Source organism: Fusarium keratoplasticum, chromosome 2, assembly GCF_025433545.1.
Source record: "Fusarium keratoplasticum isolate Fu6.1 chromosome 2, whole genome shotgun sequence".
NCBI classification, from domain to species: Eukaryota; Fungi; Ascomycota; class Sordariomycetes; order Hypocreales; family Nectriaceae; genus Fusarium; species Fusarium keratoplasticum.
Window position 1 is genome coordinate 1,840,783 of NC_070530.1, and position 19,100 is coordinate 1,859,882.

Sequence of the window (19,100 nt, forward strand, 5' to 3'; positions counted from 1 at the left end):
AAAATGAAGAGAAATCAAACCGCCAGAAGACGATCTGATTACCTATCCAGTAAAAAAATGAGTGACTTGGGTGGGTAGAATCTGGATGGTTGTCGCCTAACGACTACAACAGAGGCATGGTGGTGCAAAGGCAAAGCAACAGAAACGACTTCTGAGACGGGGGAAACAAAAGGTCGCACGCGAGAAAGGGCGAATAGAGCCATTTAAAGCAAATTAACACTAGATAGTCAACGGTTGCGACGAATTTCCCCATGCGGCACAGTCATTTTGAAGGCCATCGTCCCCTTGTTTAGTGTAGATAGGGTGTAGTGGGGGTTGGCCATCCTTCGAGGCCATCATGAAACTAAGCGCCCCAGTTTCTGGGCGTGACATGACCCTGCGCACCCTGGTCGTGTCATGTCGTCTCAAGAGGGGAAATCCAGGGCAGGCAATTAAACTGTGACAGGGTTCATGGCGTGGATGCCAGCCGATCACTTTTCCATATCAAGGGCGTTGGCCGCATTCAACATGCCATCACCAGTTGACGTCAAATCTTGAAGAACGCGTGGAGCCTGCATGTATCAAAGTTGCAGATCTCTTTGACTCCTATCTTTTGATGCCAAGGATATCCGTACATCAAGACAGTCTGACTAACATGGTGTTTGTCGATAAGCAAGCTAACGCAGGTACAAGTGCCATTGCGAATTAAGTCGATTTTGGGCGTCGACCCTGAAAAGAGCGCATACTCTATCAATCCCTGCATCATTTGCCAGGTCGCGTCGCCGGACTTTGGTCGTCTTCAGAGCTAACTCTAGTCGGCTTTGGTGGTGTGACCGTCCCAGGTGTCACCGATGAGACGCTACCTCTTCTGACTGGGGTGGCCTGGCTTGGAGTGTACGTCGCCGGCATATTGGCCTCGACGGTTGTCTTTGCGTCGTGGAAGAGGTCGTAGCACTGTGCAAGTACTTGATCAAGCGTCAGATCAGCGCGCACTAATCTTGTCGTGAGAATCTCTTTGATGTGGTCCTCCACCTCTTCAAACTCGGCCATGTCGTAACGGTATCGATCCGGAAGTCCGCTGTTGTGCAAGAGAGCCAGAAGTCCTGCAATTATGGTGTTTGCTGCGCCAAGAACAGTAATAGATGTACCGTTGACGAAACTAAAGGCACCAAGCGCAGTGAGGCTGGCGCCGAGAACAAGCTGCACAACCAAGAGGCCCCAGCGGACGATGCTGGCGAGGTGAAAGAAGTAGAAAGAAACAGACCTCCGACGAATGACATCTGCGTATAGTCCTGGAGGGAGACCCTTGGCTGGCCACCACCAGCTAGTCGGGACCACGAGTGCATTCTCTTCCGTATCCCGAATGGCGCCAACACCACGAGCGAGAACAGTCCACTCATTCGATGCAAGAAATCTGTGACGAGGAACCTGGATCTGGTCTTGCTCACGGGATGTCTTCAAGGAGGCACGCCCATTGCCTTGTTCGTTAGATGCAGGAGGCTGGCGGGAAGAGCTAAGGGGCGGGAGTGCTGGCGGACCGCCGTTTCTGCTGGAATTAGAATGATCCGACATTGTGATGTTATTGATATTGCAATCTTGACCAAGTGAATGGAAATTAGAGGCGTTGTTGCTCATTGAACGAGGCTGTTGACTGTGTTAAAGATCCGGTCTCGCGGGGAGATGGGCTCTTCTTGTAACTCACAGGGTGAGAGGAATAGAGAGAGAAAGAGTGTCGATGTTGATGAGGTTAGAGTAGACGATTGGATGCTTGAGGTTGATGATTACCTAGCACAAGATGAAGAAGTTGTGTGATGACATCTCGGGAGTTGACGAGAACCTCCATCTTGATTACTGGTACGCTCTTCCCTTCAACACCAAGATCCGTGCCTGCCTCACGAGCAGCTATTGGGATACAGCAAGAGCACTCGGTTAAGTTGGCCAGGGCAGTCGAGGGCACTTGACCCCATCTTGATCTTATAGGCTGGGGATGCGATTATGAGAAAGGATCTGGAGTTTAGCCTGACGCTATGCTGTAGGATGCTGATCTGGGCCATCGTTCTCTAAATGACGATCACCACGTAACTCCTCGCTCAGAGGATACTTCTGTGCAGCATAAATGATAAGACCAGATTGAATTCATAATTGATGAATTCTCGTCAACCAATGCCAATCCAACCTATGACACCCATAACATCCAATAGGAAGCCAATGATGCACTCAAGAATGAGACTTCTTCAGCCACCCAGATTTCTATGTGGGTGTTTGCACTCACCGCCTGCCGTTGTCGTCCTGCGAGTGGCAGAATCTCCATTTTTTTCAGCTTCCACCACGAGAAGCTCTACTCTAGAGCCATGCAAATTCTCTTGGTGCAACACTTTTGCATGCTTCGCAGTGCTCGGATACTACGGCCAGTTCTTCGCGCCAGTGCGGGACTTGGACCAAGGAACCCATCCCTCCTCCTCCATCTGCGCACTGCTCTTTCCAACTCGAATCGCGGCCATCAAATTCTTTGCGACAAAACACCTGCGCAGCGCTTGTTTTCCACAACCACCAGCAACATGGCGGATAATAAAGTCAACACAGAGGTCGTGAGCCTCGATGGCAAGGAGTACAGAACCGTAACGGAGGGAAAGGCGACCATCCTCGTTCCCCAGGGCGCCAAGATTGGTGAGGATCGCGGCGAGGTGCAGCAGGTCTTTTACAACCCGATCCAGCAGTACAACCGTGATCTGTCGGTTCTCGCGATCAAGACCTATGGAGAGATGTCCATTGAGAAGAGAAAGGGGCAGTTTGAGTCGAGGATGAACAAGCAGGGCAAGAAGCGAAAGCGCGACGATGACGAGCAAAAGCCTACCGAGTCCACCTCGAACCCCCCACCCAAGGATGCGCAAGTGACCGAGGAGGGCCCCAAGGCTGAGGAAGCCGAGAACTCTCAACAGCCAAAGCCATACAAGGCCCAATTCCGAATTCTCGACGCGCTGTCAGCATCAGGACTACGCGCGCTCCGATATGCTCACGAGCTACCATTTGTGACCTCTGTAAAGGCCAACGACTTGTCTGACTCGGCCGCAGAGACGATCAAGATGAATGTCAAGCACAATGGACTCGAGGACAAGATTTCCGTCACACAAGGCGATGCTCTTGGTCTCATGTATCGGGGGATTGCCGATGACCTGTCCAACAGAGACAGGACTGGCAACCCCGGCAGAGCCAACAAGTTCGACGTTATCGACCTCGACCCTTATGGCACCGCTGCGCCTTTCTTTGATGCTGCTGTGCAGTCAGTGAGAGATGATGGGGGTCTTCTCTGCATTACTTGCACGGATAGCGCAGTGTGGGCAGGACATAGTTACTGCGAGAAGACATTTGCTTTGTATGGAGGCATCCCTATCAAGGGATTGCACTCGCATGAAGCTGGCCTGCGACTTGTTCTGAACGCGGTTGCCACCTCGGCAGCTCGGTACGGCCTTTCGATCGAGCCTCTCCTCTCCCTCTCCATCGACTTCTATACCAAGTTCTTCATCAAGGTAACAAAGTCTCCGCAAGCCGTCAAGTTCCTGGCAGCAAAGACCATGCTGGTCTACAGCTGTGACCAAGGCTGTGGTGCTTGGGAGACTCAGCCTATGATGAAGAGTAAGCCTGCTCCTAACAAGAAGGGCACTGGCGCATTTTACAAGCATAGCATGGTACAGGGACCAACCGCAGATCAACATTGCCAACACTGCGGTACCAGGATGCATATCAACGGTCCCATGTACGGTGGACACATTCACTCTCAGGAGTTTATCCAAAAACTACTTGACCAGATTCCTGGCGCCGACCGCTCCGTGTATGGCACGATGCCGAGACTCGAGGGCATGCTCCGAACGGCGCTTGAAGAATATCTGCCCGGCCCCGAAGTCAAGGAGCCCGTGGACCCCAAGGACGCTCAGCTTGCCACACGCGACCTGTATCCTTTCTTTGTCATCCCAAGCCGCTTGGCTAATGTGGTCAGCTGCCCAACCCCGAGCGAGGACATGTTCCGAGGCGCACTGATTCACCTAGGATACCGTACTGCACGGAGTCACTGCCGACCAGGTAGCATCAAGACAGATGCTCCATGGTCGACCATCTGGTGGGTCATGACCGAGTGGATCCGGCAAAAGTCGCCCATCAAGGAAGCCAATATCAAGAAAAACTCGGCCGCCTGGAAGATACTGAGTGATGCTGGGATTGTTGGGCAGGATAAGACCGAGACTGAGGCTGCAGAGAACGGGTCGGAAATGGAGGGCGTGGAACAGTCGGCTCCATCTTCAGCAGTCGCCGACACAAAGCCTGCGGATGCGACGGCGACAAACGGGAAAGATGAAGGTGTCCCAAGCGAGATGGAGTTGCGCAAGACTCTCGTCTTTGATGAGAACCTGGCTCGTCTTGCGCGCAGGCGAGGAGAGCAGAAGTATGTGCGATATCAGATGAACCCACGAGAAAACTGGGGACCTCTGAGCAAGGCAAGCAGCCGGTGATACTGTGCAACTAGACGGGATACCTTGGACCTGATTGCTCTTCATGATGGCTACCATAAGCGACAACGGGCGGGCGGATTGGACGAGACGAGATGAGACGAGACGAGCAAGGCCTCAAGGCAAACGGATTGCGCAAGCGTCGGCGATTATGGACATATTCAATGTTCGTCAGCAAAGCCGCTAGCCCCACCAAAAGCGCCGAGAGGAGGGCCAAGATGCATCCTTGGTATAACCCTCAAACTCATCCATCACACGCTTCTCGAAACCTCGACTGCTAAGCCTCTGCCTCTCGCTCAGTCTTGCCAGATATCGCCCATCGCCGCGTCGTGCGACTTGATGGCGTCCTGTCGCATTCCTTACCTCTGAGCCTCGTCGCGATTGGTTAGATAGCTCGCATTATCCGCAGGAAGAGACACCAATATCACCTCTGTCGCCAAATCGCACTGCTAGCTACCTAGTATTAAAGACACCGCAGCCTTTCTTGTTTCATTTCCACCTTTAACGAGACCCTCTTTCTTTTCTCACATCGTCCGTCTTCTTTGCATCCCTTGAACCCTACCTCGGCACAATGGGCTCCAGACAACCATCCACTGATCTCTCCAATGAGATTGTAATCGTCGACAATGTCTCGATCGTCGGTGACAATCTGACATGGACTCGGGCCGAAGTTTCCGAGCAGGCTCCTCGCCATGAGCTCTTGTTTGTCTTCATGGCAGGAAAACTCGGCACCGGTCTCGACTTTCTACTCTGTTTTCTCAAACAAGATGCCGAAAACAAGGAACACCCTTTTCGACTGTCGGTCCTGAGGACCACGCAGATACCCTCCGAACTCCTCGACCTCATGGTCACTGGGCTGCCTCCCCATCTCCAACACGGCGTCACCAGCAAATCTGGAATCACAAACCATGTCGACATTATCGTCTCAACAAAGTCTGGCACGGGGCTGGCCCTGACGGTCTGGCAGGACGTACTGCAGCCCCTGTGGGACTTGGTTGCTAGGCACAAGGAACGCACCGACGGTTTGACGGTCGATTCATCCAAGTCGCACTACAGGGTCACCATCACAGAGAGCCCAGAGACTGTTCGGGAATTCTCACGGCAACTGTGGGTTCCTGATGGCGGTCACTCTTGTGGGAGGACCGTCGTGCTTCTCAGTGGCGACGGCGGTGTTGTGGACCTTCTGAATGGTTCTGATGGAGATGAGCCGCCTGAAGTTCCTCCTGTGATTGCCTTGCTACCTCTAGGAACGGGGAATGCCCTTTTCCATTCGACCCACAAGCCTTTATACTCTAGCCCAGGCCCAACACCACTCGTCCATGGTCTACGAACTCTCTTCCGAGGAGTGGCCCATGACCTCCCCGTCTTCCGGGCATCCTTCTCGCCTGGATCCCGCATCGTCACATTCGCCGACAAATCCGCCAAATCACCCTCTGCCGCCGTCGACCCGACCCAGCTGCAGAAGCAAGAGACATCAGTGTCGCACCTCCAGGGGGCCATCGTCGCCAGCTACGGCTTTCACGCGAGCATCGTCTACGAGAGCGATACCCCTGAGCACCGCGTCCACGGGGACAAGCGCTTCGGCATGGTCGCTCAGGAGCTCCTGCGCGAGTCTCACGCGTACGCCGCAGAGGTGTCTATCCGCCGTCGTGGTTCCACCGCCTTTGAGGTCATCCCCCGCGACAAGCACGCCTACGTTCTGACGGCCCTTGTGTCGAACCTCGAGCGCAAGTTCACAATCTCCCCCGCGACTCGGCCCCTGGATTCGCGACTTAGGCTTGTTCACTTTGGTCCCATCGGCGGCGAGCGCACCATGAATGTTATGCTAAAGGCGTATGAGGAGGGAAGCCATGTTGGCATGGAGTGGGATGATGGCGAGCGTGTTGGCTATGATGAAGTGGACGAGGTTAGAATTACTGTTCTTGAGGATGATGAGAGGTGGCGAAAGGTTTGCATCGACGGAACCATTGTGGAAATTCCCAAGGGCGGGCAGATGAGTGCCAAGATGCTGGATCACATCATTGTCAGAATCTTGGCCGACACTCATCTCTGGGAGGGACAAAGGTCCTCAGAACTATGATAGCTTCTGCTAGCTGCTAGTAGCTGCCGAGATAGGTTGCCAAGATTCCTTGCAAACTCTGTATTGACACATGAATTGCACCGTTACAGCAGCTTCTTGACCCTCTTCTCCATGAGTTTCTCAAACTCTTCCACTCCGTTCTCCAGCTTGCTCATCTTGCCTCCCTTCAGCCGATACACCACCCGCCTTCTCAAGCCCTCCTCTTCCTCATCTTCGTCCTCATCGTCTTCTTCATCCTCCATCGCACCTTCAACCGCACCACGCATGAACCATCGGTCGTGGCTCACTAGGATTACAGCGCCTTCCCAGTCCCTCAACGCCTCCCGCAGAGCTGTCACTGTTTCGTAGTCAAGATGAGTAGTCACCTCATCAAGCACGAGACAGTGTGGACGACGCCAGAAAAGGCGCGCAAGTTCGCAGCGGACTACTTGCCCTCCAGAGAGCTTGCTAATGGGTACATCAGAGGCGATGCGACCAGGAAGACCGAGCTGGCCCAGGAGGCCGCGGAGATCTCCCTCGGTGAGTTCCCCATCAACTTCTCGAGTGAGAAGAGCAAGGGCGGTTAGGGTAGGCTCTGAACGGCCGAGGGCCTGTAGCGCATCAACGGCATGCTGCGAGTAGTATCCAAGCTTCAAGCGAGGATGTGTCGTGACAGTTCCAGAGGTTGGCTGCGTCTCCCCGACTAGGAGCTTGATGAGTGTCGACTTTCCTGCACCGTTCAAGCCGAGTACGCCGATGCGATCACCCATACCGACAGAAAGGGTAACGTCTTGAACCACCAGAGGTGTCTTGGCCGAGTATCGGAAAGCAACTTTCTCGAGGGATATCAGAGCCCCAGGGAAACGCAGATCAGGGGGTTCTGGGAGATAGACTACCACAGGCCGATCCTCGGGTGGGATATCAATCTCCTCGCGGGCCGTCAAGTGATAGCCAACGAGGTCTCTGTTGAGTTTGAAGCGACCGCCTTTGGCACTGACCTGCAGTCCCCAGCGATCATCGAGCTTCTTCTGTCGCGACTTTGCCTGGCGGAGCTTGTTGGTATCATCGTTGGCCTTGCCAGCTTTGATGTTGGCGGCGATGGACTTTTCGATGTGAGCCTTTTGCTTGTCCTGGGCGTCCTTCATCTTGGTGAGCCATTGTTTGCGCTCAGACTGCGATGCTTCATAGGTGGGCAAGTCTCCATGAAAATAGGTGAGCTGTTTGTCCTTGAGTATAAGTAAATCGGTGCAAAGTGAGATGAAGTCGCGATCGTGGGAGACGAGAATGAGAGTCGGGGCCTGGTCCGACTCTTCAAGGCCTTGAAGATAGCGCTGAAGCCACATAATTCCAAGCAGGTCGAGGAAGTTTGTGGGCTCGTCCAGGATGAGGATGTCGGTTTCCTGGACTAGAGCGGTTGCCAGAGCAGCTCGCATGTGCCAACCGCCCGAGAGACTCGATATTGGCTTCTCCATGAGGGCATCGCTAAAGCCCAGACCGGTGAGGATCTTCTTGGCCTGTGACTCGATCTCTGAAACCCGAGCTGGGTCAACTTGGATTTGAAGATCAGCGAGCATGTCTACAGCCTCCTGCGTTTCAGCTTGGAGAGCCTCTGGCGAAATATCCTCGTTCGACTGCTCGAGCCTATGGGTGTGTTAGAGACAAGGTCAAGTCTTAACTCTCCAGGGACACATACAGAGTGTTTGACTCGGCCACGACCTTTTCGTAGGCCGTCAAAGCCTTGCGAGCCTGCATGCCACGGGCACCACTGCGAAGCCGAGCATCTTTATCGAGACGGAAGAGGCGCTGCTGGTGCTTCTGGTGTTTGAGTCGTCTAAGAGCTCGAACAGGAGCAAATGGGTCAGGGGCGTTTACACCCTCGGAAAGATCTAAAAGTACCTGAGATGAGCTTTGTTTGTCTTGGGGATTTTAAGTCGGGATTACCTTTGATGTCCTGTTCAACGGCCTGCTTGGCTGTGGCCTTCTCGATCACCTGCTCGAGAACGGATAGGCCTTCATTGCCAGCTTCTGACGTGCCCTTGGGCTTCTCATCCACAAGTTTCGTCTGCTGGAGGATAGCAATTCGGGTCTCCTCAGGTATGCCGGGGATGAGCTTTTCGGCAATAGCCTTGAGCAAGGCTTCGCACAGAAGTGTTAGCCCTCAATAGTGCCATGTTGATTCCGGTTGGCTTATCTTACTAGACTTTCCCGTTCCATTCCGGCCTACGAGGGCATAGCGCTGACCCTCCTTCAGTCGCAGCTTGGCGCCAGCAAGGATCTCGATGCCTTCACCTCTAGCCTTGCCTTTACCCTTGCCAACGGGCTTCTCACCCGAGGTGACAGTGATGGTGACACCTTCAATGTCGAGCTAGATATTTTAGTAGGCAAACCAAGGATTTGATAGTAGAGGCGCCGTACCTCACGGTAGTTGGTGATTTGGAAGCGCGTCTGCTTGGAGTTGCAGAGGATGGTTGCTACGGATTCCGAGGCCATCGACGTCATGTTGAAGATGTTGAATTAGAAGTGAGGAGGCGCAAGATGAAAGGGGAATAAATTCGGGAATAAAAAAAACTTGGGGAAGGTGAAATCGAGAGAAGCTCCTGCCTTGATGATTGAAGTCCTGAAAGACCAGGCTCTCATCGACATGACATTCTGTCGCTGTGTTTAAGTAGATTCCTTGATCATTGAAAGCCTCGAGTCGAAATGTGGCGGGTGAATTATTGCTCGATTCCCATCAGCCACACTCTTTCAAAACACGTCTCTTCGTCTGGCGCCACTGCCAACGCCGGCTCAACTGAAAATGCCGCCATCATGTCGCACAATAAATGCAGTGACTCACACCGAGTGACTCGCAAGTCAACCTCCACACGGGCCATATTCTAGGGTTTAGAACAAGATCAGCATGCGAAATTGGGTGAGAAAGGTCGTTTTTGTTGTTTTTATATGCGCAATGGCTTGATTGACTCACAATTCTTGTCACAACGAGATGTGCGTCGCCTCGGTCCATTCCTTGGCAAGTCACCAAATAGGGAGGTGGCCAGACGAAGTAGTTAACTACCTACCTACCTAAGTTAATAGAGTCTCCCTTTAATAACCGATTCTCAAAGGTGGTGCTGCTTAAAAGTCAAAGTAGAACAACCAGTCGTCTACTTATTTTATTACAGTTGCTAGCTAAACCTTTCATATCCTTTCATCCTCATTCTTCTGTGGAACGCCCATTCCCGTCTCAGTAGCTCAACATAGCATCTCCCCATTGACCATAACTCTTATTCTTGACTCTTCAGATACTCACCATCATACCTTCATTCTGAAATTGTTCTCGAATTCTGTACTTGTCGTTCTTGAAAGGTGGAGCAAAGCTCCGCATCTACCTTGATCGCTGGCCCCGGGCTCCACTCGCCCGATATTACGGCCGGAGCCTCCTCCGAGTCGCTTCCATATAGTCACGCCGTTCTGACGGGCTTTGAGAGATTCCCCTGACTAGTAATTAGATCTAAGAGTGGAGGTAATATGGCTAAGTTGCCTCTTTCGTGGAGTCTGAAGTGACATTCAGTAAGCAAGCGTAACATGACTCTCTGGTGAGGTTGTTACGACCATACCTGAGATAAGCCATGAGTCCATCAGAATTACGCTGTGGGAGTGGTTGACAAGAGATGCCAACGTTCTCTGAGTTACAATAATAGATCATAGCTTAATCACAGCAAGCCGCGGCTAGCGTAAACTGTAGTCATTGTCTTGCCTTGTTTGACACATACCGTAGATTCACGTAAAATGCTGGAACGGTTGAGGTTATCACAACTCTTGCTAGTTCCCAATCTAATCTAAACAGCTGTGTATACATACTCGTATTTCGTGTATTTATTCAGAATTATCGTAAACATAGGTAGACAGGTTATGTTGGCTACCTTTGGTGATGGGTGCTCTTCATCTAGCTCTCATGTCTGCCTCAAAACTCCTTCTGGATCTGCCCCTGTCAACTCGAAGCGATGGTGTATATACGCAGAGCTTCTCGAAACTTTCTCAAGGTTCGACTTTTTGTGCCTTAACATAAAGCGCTGTTGCAGCATAAACCAGTTCCGTCCTCGGTGCCTTTGCTATCCGACTGCGAACAGACGAGGCCTGTGTAACGGGCGTATGTCTACATAGCCCAGCTCATTTAGAAAAACTCAATTAGTTTCAAGCGTCGATCAAAACTTCAATTAGATCGGTAGCTTGAATCAAGCACTTTGCTGAAGACATGAGACATCTACTAGGCGAGATGGGAAGAACCAGCTTAGGGAACGGGTACGAAATCTGTTTCAATGAGTGATTTGACAGCATAGTATGGTAGTTTTCAGCATCAGCATCGGCATGCTGCAGCCACCATTTGATCACAAAGCGTCAGGTCATAGGCAGGAACGCGGAGGAAGGCTACGCTATCGAGACGGGCAAGCAAGGGGATCTTCTGGCACCAAGCAGCAGTCGAGACCCTGTGCAAGTCAAGATCAACTCTCGGGGTTAGTTCACGTAGAGCATACCAAATAATGTATACAATTATGTTGTTGTATTTCGGATTTGTTTTCTATGCGTCTAGATGATCGTGCTCTACAGCAATAAACCGCCCCTTGCCAGCCCTCATCGTTCGAACATGTTTCGCCACGCTCTTGGCCATCTCAATAGATTCCCTATAGCTCGCTTGCTCAGAAGGCAAGGCATCCGGACCAGGGGTCCATCCTGTGTAGAGCCGAAGCTCTGTGATCTTGCCCCAGCTATCAGCCCAATTGACAAAGTCGTGGCCAGATTCAGCACACAGGGCCTTGAACCAGGGTGAGCAACCGGTGAGGTCCAGAAACTCGAGCGCGTATAGATTCCTACTAAACATGCGCAATACGAGCAACGCCTCGCTCCAGTCGTGATCGAGCGAGTGAGAGTACAGATTCGTGCCCCCGTACGGAATCTGGCCCCCCTGGGGAGTGGCCACTGTCGACATACGAGCCCGTGGCGTAAAGCACGGTTCGGGCCAGTACGCAAGGCTCAGGTGGGTGAGAGTCGTGAGCTTGGAGGACAGCGCAATGAGCTGCCTCCAGGATGCAGACGAGGCATGATGAGGATGCAAGGCGAGCGACAGGTGGGTGAGGTTGGGCAGCAAAGTCCGAGGAGGACTGGGGATCGCCTCGGCTGTGTCCCAGGATTCTTGAAGCTCTGACGCGGGTCCCTGCTCCTTCACGGGAAACAGCAAGTCACTAATATCCTTTAATCTCATCGAGCGGCCAATGGACCCCGATAGATCAAGATAGTTGACCTCGAGGTTCGAAGTGGCCAGCTCATCCAACTCATCCTCGTCAAAGGTATCCGGCGGCGGCAGCAGAATGATCTTGAGATCACTGATGGACAAGCCGTCCTCGCTCGCAATTCCGACGTAACGGATCAGGGCTGACTTGAGATGGTTGGGCACGAAGTACAGATGATACTGATTGTAGACTCGGTGGAAGCTCCAGTCGCATGCGAGCTTCCGCAAAACGATATCTATCATACTCCCACGGGAAGGGAGGTAGGTCCCCGGCAGGCAGGTATCTTGCAGGCCCCTCTGGCTCAACCGCGAGGAGCTCGAGGAGGCCTCAGCAGAGGGATCCGCGGGGCCGCGGGAGACCCAGCTCCCCGGCGGAGGAGGACCAGCAGGGAGTCTTCTGCCATGGCCGTCGAATCTCTGGCGAGTGATGTGTCGGGGAGCAGGGGCTGGCGTCTCGGGGATCTGGAGGATCTCTCTGATGGCGGGGGGCACGCTCGGAGCTGTTGCAGGCAGGGCTGACGAGGAGGCGGCGGCACCGGCGGCGGAGGGGCCAGTCGAGGTACGACGTAGGTTTGCTAGGAGCTCGTTGACGCTTCGGGAGGGCTTGTCTGCTGAGCACAGCTTGTGAGACTCTGGCTGCCACGCGGTCCTGAGGTATCTAGGGAGGGGTTCGAAAGGAAGCAAGCCGAGAGGTGGCCGGGGGTTCGGGCGAGCACAGGAGGGGCGTGTGCGCTGCCGTGCGGTGCGTGTGGCGAGAAGTCAAGGGGGAAAGGGGACTGGATGGATGGATGAGCTTACCAGAGCTGCTAGATGAAGAGGCTGTCGGAAAAGCCGCTGGAGTTGGCTTGAAGGACCTGATGTGGTTTCTTTTCTTCGGCATGCCCGGGGAAGAAGCTGCCTCTCTCCAGTAGGTAGTGGCAGGCGAGCCGAGAGGGAGTGAGGGCAGAAAGAAGCTCTGGAAATCGAGGTGCAACGTAGAGGTATTTGTCTAGGATCGTGTATCAACCTCGATGAGTCAAGCTGACGCCCAGCGTCTGTTTGTCGCGTGGGAGAGAGTGGAGTTGAACTGAGGGATGACGATGATGAGAGGGATCCATGGAAGAGTCATCAGCGCAAAGAGTCATCCTGATCCAAGCCATCCATTTCCAGCTCTCCTGCCGCCGCCCTAATCAGCTTCGTCTCACTGGAGAGAAGCCATGACGGCAGGGTGACTCCAGGCTGGGCTTAGTGGTCTCACACCCCCAGTAGGCGCTAACGCCACTACCGACAGAGCCCCCAAGCCCCTGGCAGACAGTCTGTCTGGTGTGGAGTCCTGGTCGGGTGGATAGGCGTGGAGGGAAGGCTGTGAGATGTGACTGCAGATATCCAGATCCATCCATTGTTGCTCATCACACGCGGCAATTGTTGACATATGGACGGATCCAGCGTAGAGCATGGTCAGATCATGTCTAAGCAAATAGCACGGCCGACTCAATCTCTTGCCGATACGCCCTCAAGGCCAACCGCCATGGCCTCCTCGCTTCGCCTCGCTTCACCTCGCCTCGCTGCCGTCTCGCGGCCCAAATGCAGCCTTCATGCGTCAACCGGCCCCCAGCAATGACGTGCATGCATACTCGTCCATATACCAAGCCGGTGTACACCGAGTATCGAGAAAACACCGGGTGATGAGCATCATCTGTTGCGTGGGTAACGGTCTCTGGAGCCTTGGAGAGCAACCCCCCTCTACATGTCGGATCGCGATTCCATACTTCGAAGAGCACCATGTCGTGCACACTCACCAAATCCCGTTTTTAGAGCAGTTTCATACTCTTTTCGAGCAGCCATGTCCTGACGGGCTCATAGAGTGTGTTGATGAGTGACGGCTGTGTCTGAGGACTTGCAAGGATAGATGACATGGACTGCTCGGAAACCTGCATGTGCCCAGAATTAGAGCATCCAGTTCTGAAATCAGCATGCCCCCATAACCCTGCAATCTAGGTCCCTTGCCATAGGAGAGTTAGAGGTAGGCATGAGATGGCTAGTCGCTATTGGTAAATCCTCCCGATTGCCTTGACGACTTCCGGGAACCGACATCTCAGGCCAGTGATGGATATCCGGAAATGGCTGCTGGTCTTCTGCTACGTTCCATCAACTTTGGAGTCTCGATTCTAAGAATCTTTGCGTGTAAGTGACCCGTGGCTGGGAACAAGTGGCAATGAACGTTGCTTTCTCGATCGTTGCAGGCAGGAAAAGCCTTGCCCGTCGGCAAGGGTTCATGAACCACGGACACCTGCGTACCTGGTTTCATCCATCGAAGCTGGGGGGGTCGTACAGATTATCCTTCCGGCCATCTATGGCGGACAACCGCTGGGTGGCGCCGAAGCTTGGTGGTCAATGTCCCCATTGTTGTTGGCCAAGTCGGCATGATGAGTTCTATTCGAGGTGGTGGCTTGGTGCCTGCAGCCTTTGCGGCCATGTGCCCTTCAAGTCTCTTTCTCGCATAGCCAGTTCAGATCCAAGGGCAAGCTTGTCCCCTAAATTAAGGCAATAAGATCCGTGACGACTCATCTCAGGATGCAGCAGAGGGTCATGAGCCGGTCCATGCCATACCACCCTGGTCCGTGTCGTTTCGAAGGGAGCATGGCATTCAGGATAGCAATCGACAACGCATCCATCTCATGCCCGAGGGGGTATTTGCGGCGACAATACGCCGCCCTGCTTGCTTGGGCGCGGCTTATTGGTTACCAATTCAGCTTTAACTTGTGCTCCCAGGCGTTCGCCACGTATCACTTCCTCATCCTGTTGCGATATCAATTGAATAGGGAATGATGCCTCAGTCACGCCAGGCTTGTTTAGAGACCCTGTCGCGCGCAGAGGCAAGCACCCGTGAGAGAAGGGCGCGCACAGCAGTCATGGCCCCTTGGCCAAAGCCTCCTTGCCGCAGCTTGTTTCCGGCATCAAAACTAGCTTGGGTAGTTTGGTTTGACAAGATCTTTATCAGGAAAGAAGAAGCGAACAAATCCGGCAAATGGCTCTAATGCAGGCCCGATTTGAGGTCAAGGGGACAGCTGAGCAACCATGAAGCCCTCTAGCGATTTCTCCGGGCATGCTTGAGGCCGACAAATATCGCTCGGTAGATTGGTGTCAAAAGACCTGCATAGGTTGTTGTGAGCACTCCCAGCAGGGTGGTCCGAAGGGAGCCATCATCCTCCTCCTTCTGGGTCGTACAGGGAGTGTCGGGATGGCTGTCTACCTGGGTACATGCCCGGGGTCTAGACCTTCAAGCTCAACACTCGACGGATGTTGGATGTCCGTGTAGTTTCAACTGAAGGCCTCATGAGTTTGGAGGACTCATGATAGCCACTGTGGACCAAAAGTGTCCAAATAAGGGGTGGGAGTTGGGAATCGGTGCATCCCCTGTCGCGACACTCAAGATAGCCGAAGTTATGCTGTCATCTGCGTCTTTTCATGGACACTCACATCCCAAAGTCTAATGGGACTTGAGATAGGGTCATACTGAGCTAGGGCAGGCTTGATCCCCCTCCAGGCGACATGTCTTCAAATGAAGATGTCCCAGATAATTGCCAGGGTCCAAATTCGCTTCTGCTGGCCTCATAGCCTATCTTGAAGACCAAGTCACATATCAACCAACAGTCCGCCAAGAGTAGATGCAGTTGGACGGTATTGTCTCCGCTCCCGGGTGTTTCTGAGCATGAAGCAGTCTGCGCCAGTCATTTCGCATCCGGGGTAAACCGGGTATGCTGCAATGATTGATTTGAAGTGAGACACTTGTATCGAGCCTGGATTTCTGATTGATCTTCATGTTGCATTTGGTTTAACGCCGTCGGAGGAGGAAATCCGTCAAGTGTAGTGTGACCTTGGGAACGATCTCATGCATTTGACTTCCAGGTTGGGAAGAATGTGCCACTCAGACCACAGGTCTTGATTATTGGAGATCCACCTGTCTTGGGGTCAAGGTAGGACCCATTGCAATGGCGATCTCGGGCAATAGGAAACTGAGTAATGATCGAGTGTCCACGGCTGACTCCCCGGCTTGCCGTTGGATGGCACACTGGTCCAAGGACGTTCAAGATGCTCTGCTCTGCAGAAGTACTTGCAATGTCCGAATCGTGAGCTTCAGGGGAAAGGGTCAACAAGTCTGAGGCATAAGCCCCATCCCTAGAGAGGTAGTTTTCATGTCAGCCATAATGCACGGTCTGTCTGTGTCTGCATGCCCCTCACCTTGGTCAACAGAGAAGACTGGTCATTTTCGCACGGCAGGCAGGCGACAAGGCCTCATGTCTGTGCTGAAATTCGACGCCGTGACAACAATACTGTGCTCGTGTTGACCAGCTGTTGTCAAGTGTCCTGTTGACAGCCTTTATGCCGGGCCATCCAAACAGCGCAAGGCGTCAATTGAATCCGAGATCATGGGCGTGAATACGCTGCTCATGAGATGTCTGGGGGGGAATCTTTGAAGCCAGTCTCAAGCATCCATTGTCGGCAAACCAAGCTTCCGGAGATGCTGTTGCCTGACTTGGCTAAGCTGTGCTTACGTGCCTTCCAACTCCATCGGCGCCACAGAGATGAGAGGTCAAGTCAGCAATGGATGGTTGTTCAGGCACGTGCGATTCTGGTCAAGGTGGAGGAGGGGATGGATATCCAGAAGGGATTCCGTTGGGCGAAGAAGGCTCTAACCCGAGATGCCAAGACTGAAATCATCCGGTGTGGAGCAAAGATAAACTCAAAGTCATGCTATATCCAGAGTGAAGCTTCTGGTGCCTGGTTTAGCGCAAGCTGATGATGGCGCATGAGATGGAAGCTCCCTAGTTCCAGTGATAGCTCGATGAATGGAAGTCGGCCTCAGGAGCAACTGCCTCAGCCTGGATTGGATCCATCATGGCTCCTGCCCGGGGTCCCCACCAACAGTGCACTGACGCCGAGCTAGCGCAAGCTGGGGCCGAACAAACCCACACCGTTCCCCTCTGACAGCCTCTTGGCAGCGCTGAACGGTGGGTCCTTTGTGTGGGTGATCTGACCAATCATGAGTCGAGAGCCCTCGTCAAGAGCCGCCACCGGAGATCAAGAGGCAGGAGCCATGTGTTGACCGGTGAGGGACTGCCCGTGCGTGACGACTCTCTTCGCTTCCAACAACACCATCATCCACTCGCATCTAGACCCCAGAGTAGGATATGACGCGCCCACAACGCCCATTACCAACAGGCTGCCTACCTTCTATCACGGGCCCGTCCGCGGCCCATCCGCGGCCTTTTCCCGTCTGTTATTCACAGCCTGGGCGGTTTTGACTTTGCTCCAACGAGAATTGATCAGTCAATGGATGGATATTCTGACATCGACAAATGTCCTATTCGGACGGCACCTGCGTGAAGGATAGGGTCGCCCGGGAAGTTGGGACCATGCTCAACATCAAAACGACCTCCTGGGTGAGATGTGCAGCAAGGATCGTCCATCCTTGCTGATTTGCCCAGCCTGCATCTCATAGGAATTCAACCACCCTTGTCCATCTACGAGAGCACTCACGGTCCTGCTGCCGGCAGCCTGGTCAGAGATGGACCCTGGACGACTGGCGCAGCACCCTCCTGTAGTCCAGTGCACCACTGGCATGCTTGTTTGCTTGCTTCCCTGCTTGCTAGGCACCGAGCTGCTGCTTTCACCGCCGCGGCGCTGCTTCTGCTCTGCTTCTGCTTCGAAACACCCACAGTACGGCCTTGCTTCTTGTATCACCTCTTCCTCGCTGCAGCAGGATCGCGCCCAGTCCAGCCTCAATCAGCAAGGCATAGCAGAGAGGATGGTTGCTCGACTTGAGACCTGGAAACCCAGTCACATGTCACATAGTACAAAGATCTGACTGGAATCACGCCGAACGGTCCAAATCCCCAGCTTTACTGTTGCGAACTCACGCGCTTGATGCTTGCTGCAGCGGTCTCAACGGCTCCAGTTTCACCACTCCCCTTCTAGCCACAACATCTACACTGTAGGCTACAGCCGTCGGTCTGATAGATGCTTCCCAGTGACGGCCCGATCCGACTCAAGGACGAACTTGGATTTTATTCGCCATGTTTTCGTTTGTTTGCGCCGCCGGCCTGCCATGGTCAAGTGTGATTCAGGCGACAAAGCAATGCATGTCACGATATGCCTTCCAAGGTACGCGCCCTGTGCGGATGGGAAGCGTGACAACGGCGCCCTCGGGGTTGACGTATGGATCTTGCACGCCCACCCGCCCAAGGCTGGGTAGTCGAGCGGGAACCGACACCAACATCAGATGGCTTTGATGGGCTTATACTGGAGAAACACGAGAGCTTGCAGGCTGCGAGTCTGCAAGTCTGCGAGTTCCTGCCGCTTCCAATTCTGGGCATGCTCATCAGTCCGTCCTCGCTACGATGGAGCATGAAAAGCGCCTGCGCCGCCCCCTCCCTCTCACTTCGGGTAGATGAGAATATCATTGGCCCGCCCCCAAGCTACGCAATCATCAACGCCCCCTCGGAACTTCTGATCTTGAGATCGATCACCCGTTCCCTTTGGCCAGCTCCATACGAGCATCCGGCATAGCCCTGGCCTGGTCAGAGCTTCCAACCCCTATGCCAAAGAGCCGTTGACTCTCGGCTCCAGAGAGCCAGGTGTGTTGCTGTTCCCTAACCGTTATGCCGCATCCGCCGTACGTGGAGATGAAACCTTCTTCGGCCTCACGTGTCGTTGTGTAAGGATGACTAGCCTCGTCAGGGCCTGAAACATGGCCTGGGCATCTGACAGGGGGCGGTCGATCATCCTCCGCCCTACTCAGACTTGGACGTCAGGCAATGCCTGCGTATGGCGTCAGGGTTTAAAGCCACCCGGTTGTCGAAGCGCGTGGAGGTGCTCACAGGGCCGAAAAGCTTGAACCGTTCAAGGTGGCCTCGGATGCTTATTCTGCCTCTGGTTGGCCGGTGCCTTGATCTCTCGGCGATTATGCTCCCTGGGGACTCTCTGACCTAATGCTGCACCTAGCGAAAGAAAAGCCCCGAATTAAGCATGGGCTAGGCCGTCAGTCGCTGCGTCAATATCGTTCACCATCAGACGCAGAATGGTTCTCGCCGCGGATTTTCTCCTGCGCCGTGACCGCAGGTTTTGATCACCCACCTCGACTTCGTATCAGAGACAGAATGCCCAGAAATCAGGCACTTCGATCCAAGTGGCTGGCTGCTGTCCCTCCACCGCCTCACACCTGGTCTGGCCTGCTGTGTCCCGTCTCTGGCGTCTTTCTCTCGTCAAAGCCGGACCTTTCCCAATCAAAGCCCGTGTTTGTGGCGTATCGTAGAAG

The 19,100-nt window shown here is 53.6% G+C and overlaps 5 protein-coding genes across 5 annotated transcripts; 2 read left to right on the forward strand and 3 right to left on the reverse strand.

The window, feature by feature from the left end:
• Positions 1–741: 741 nt before the first annotated feature.
• On the reverse strand, positions 742–1,551 carry NCS57_00249900 (SLATT-fungal domain-containing protein; the record flags this gene model as incomplete). The annotated part of the gene is made up of 1 exon (XM_053052529.1): positions 742–1,551. One exon carries the CDS (start codon positions 1,549–1,551, stop codon positions 742–744), a length of 810 nt encoding a protein of 269 aa, XP_052917775.1.
• A 986-nt stretch (positions 1,552–2,537) lies between these two features.
• NCS57_00250000 (TRNA (guanine(26)-N(2))-dimethyltransferase) lies at positions 2,538–4,481 on the forward strand (the record flags this gene model as incomplete). The annotated part of the gene is made up of 1 exon (XM_053052530.1): positions 2,538–4,481. The coding sequence occupies one exon, from the start codon at positions 2,538–2,540 to the stop codon at positions 4,479–4,481; it is 1,944 nt and encodes a 647-aa protein (XP_052917776.1).
• A 568-nt stretch (positions 4,482–5,049) lies between these two features.
• On the forward strand, positions 5,050–6,558 carry NCS57_00250100 (DAGKc domain-containing protein; the record flags this gene model as incomplete). Its single annotated transcript, XM_053052531.1, has 1 exon — positions 5,050–6,558. One exon carries the CDS (start codon positions 5,050–5,052, stop codon positions 6,556–6,558), a length of 1,509 nt encoding a protein of 502 aa, XP_052917777.1.
• An 83-nt stretch (positions 6,559–6,641) lies between these two features.
• Positions 6,642–9,036, reverse strand: NCS57_00250200 (uncharacterized protein; the record flags this gene model as incomplete). The annotated part of the gene is made up of 5 exons (XM_053052532.1): positions 6,642–8,178; positions 8,231–8,423; positions 8,479–8,673; positions 8,734–8,902; positions 8,953–9,036. The coding sequence occupies 5 exons, from the start codon at positions 9,034–9,036 to the stop codon at positions 6,642–6,644; spliced, it is 2,178 nt and encodes a 725-aa protein (XP_052917778.1).
• A 2,059-nt stretch (positions 9,037–11,095) lies between these two features.
• Positions 11,096–12,683, reverse strand: NCS57_00250300 (uncharacterized protein; the record flags this gene model as incomplete). The annotated part of the gene is made up of 2 exons (XM_053052533.1): positions 11,096–12,435; positions 12,602–12,683. The coding sequence occupies 2 exons, from the start codon at positions 12,681–12,683 to the stop codon at positions 11,096–11,098; spliced, it is 1,422 nt and encodes a 473-aa protein (XP_052917779.1).
• Between the last annotated feature and the right edge of the window lie 6,417 nt (positions 12,684–19,100).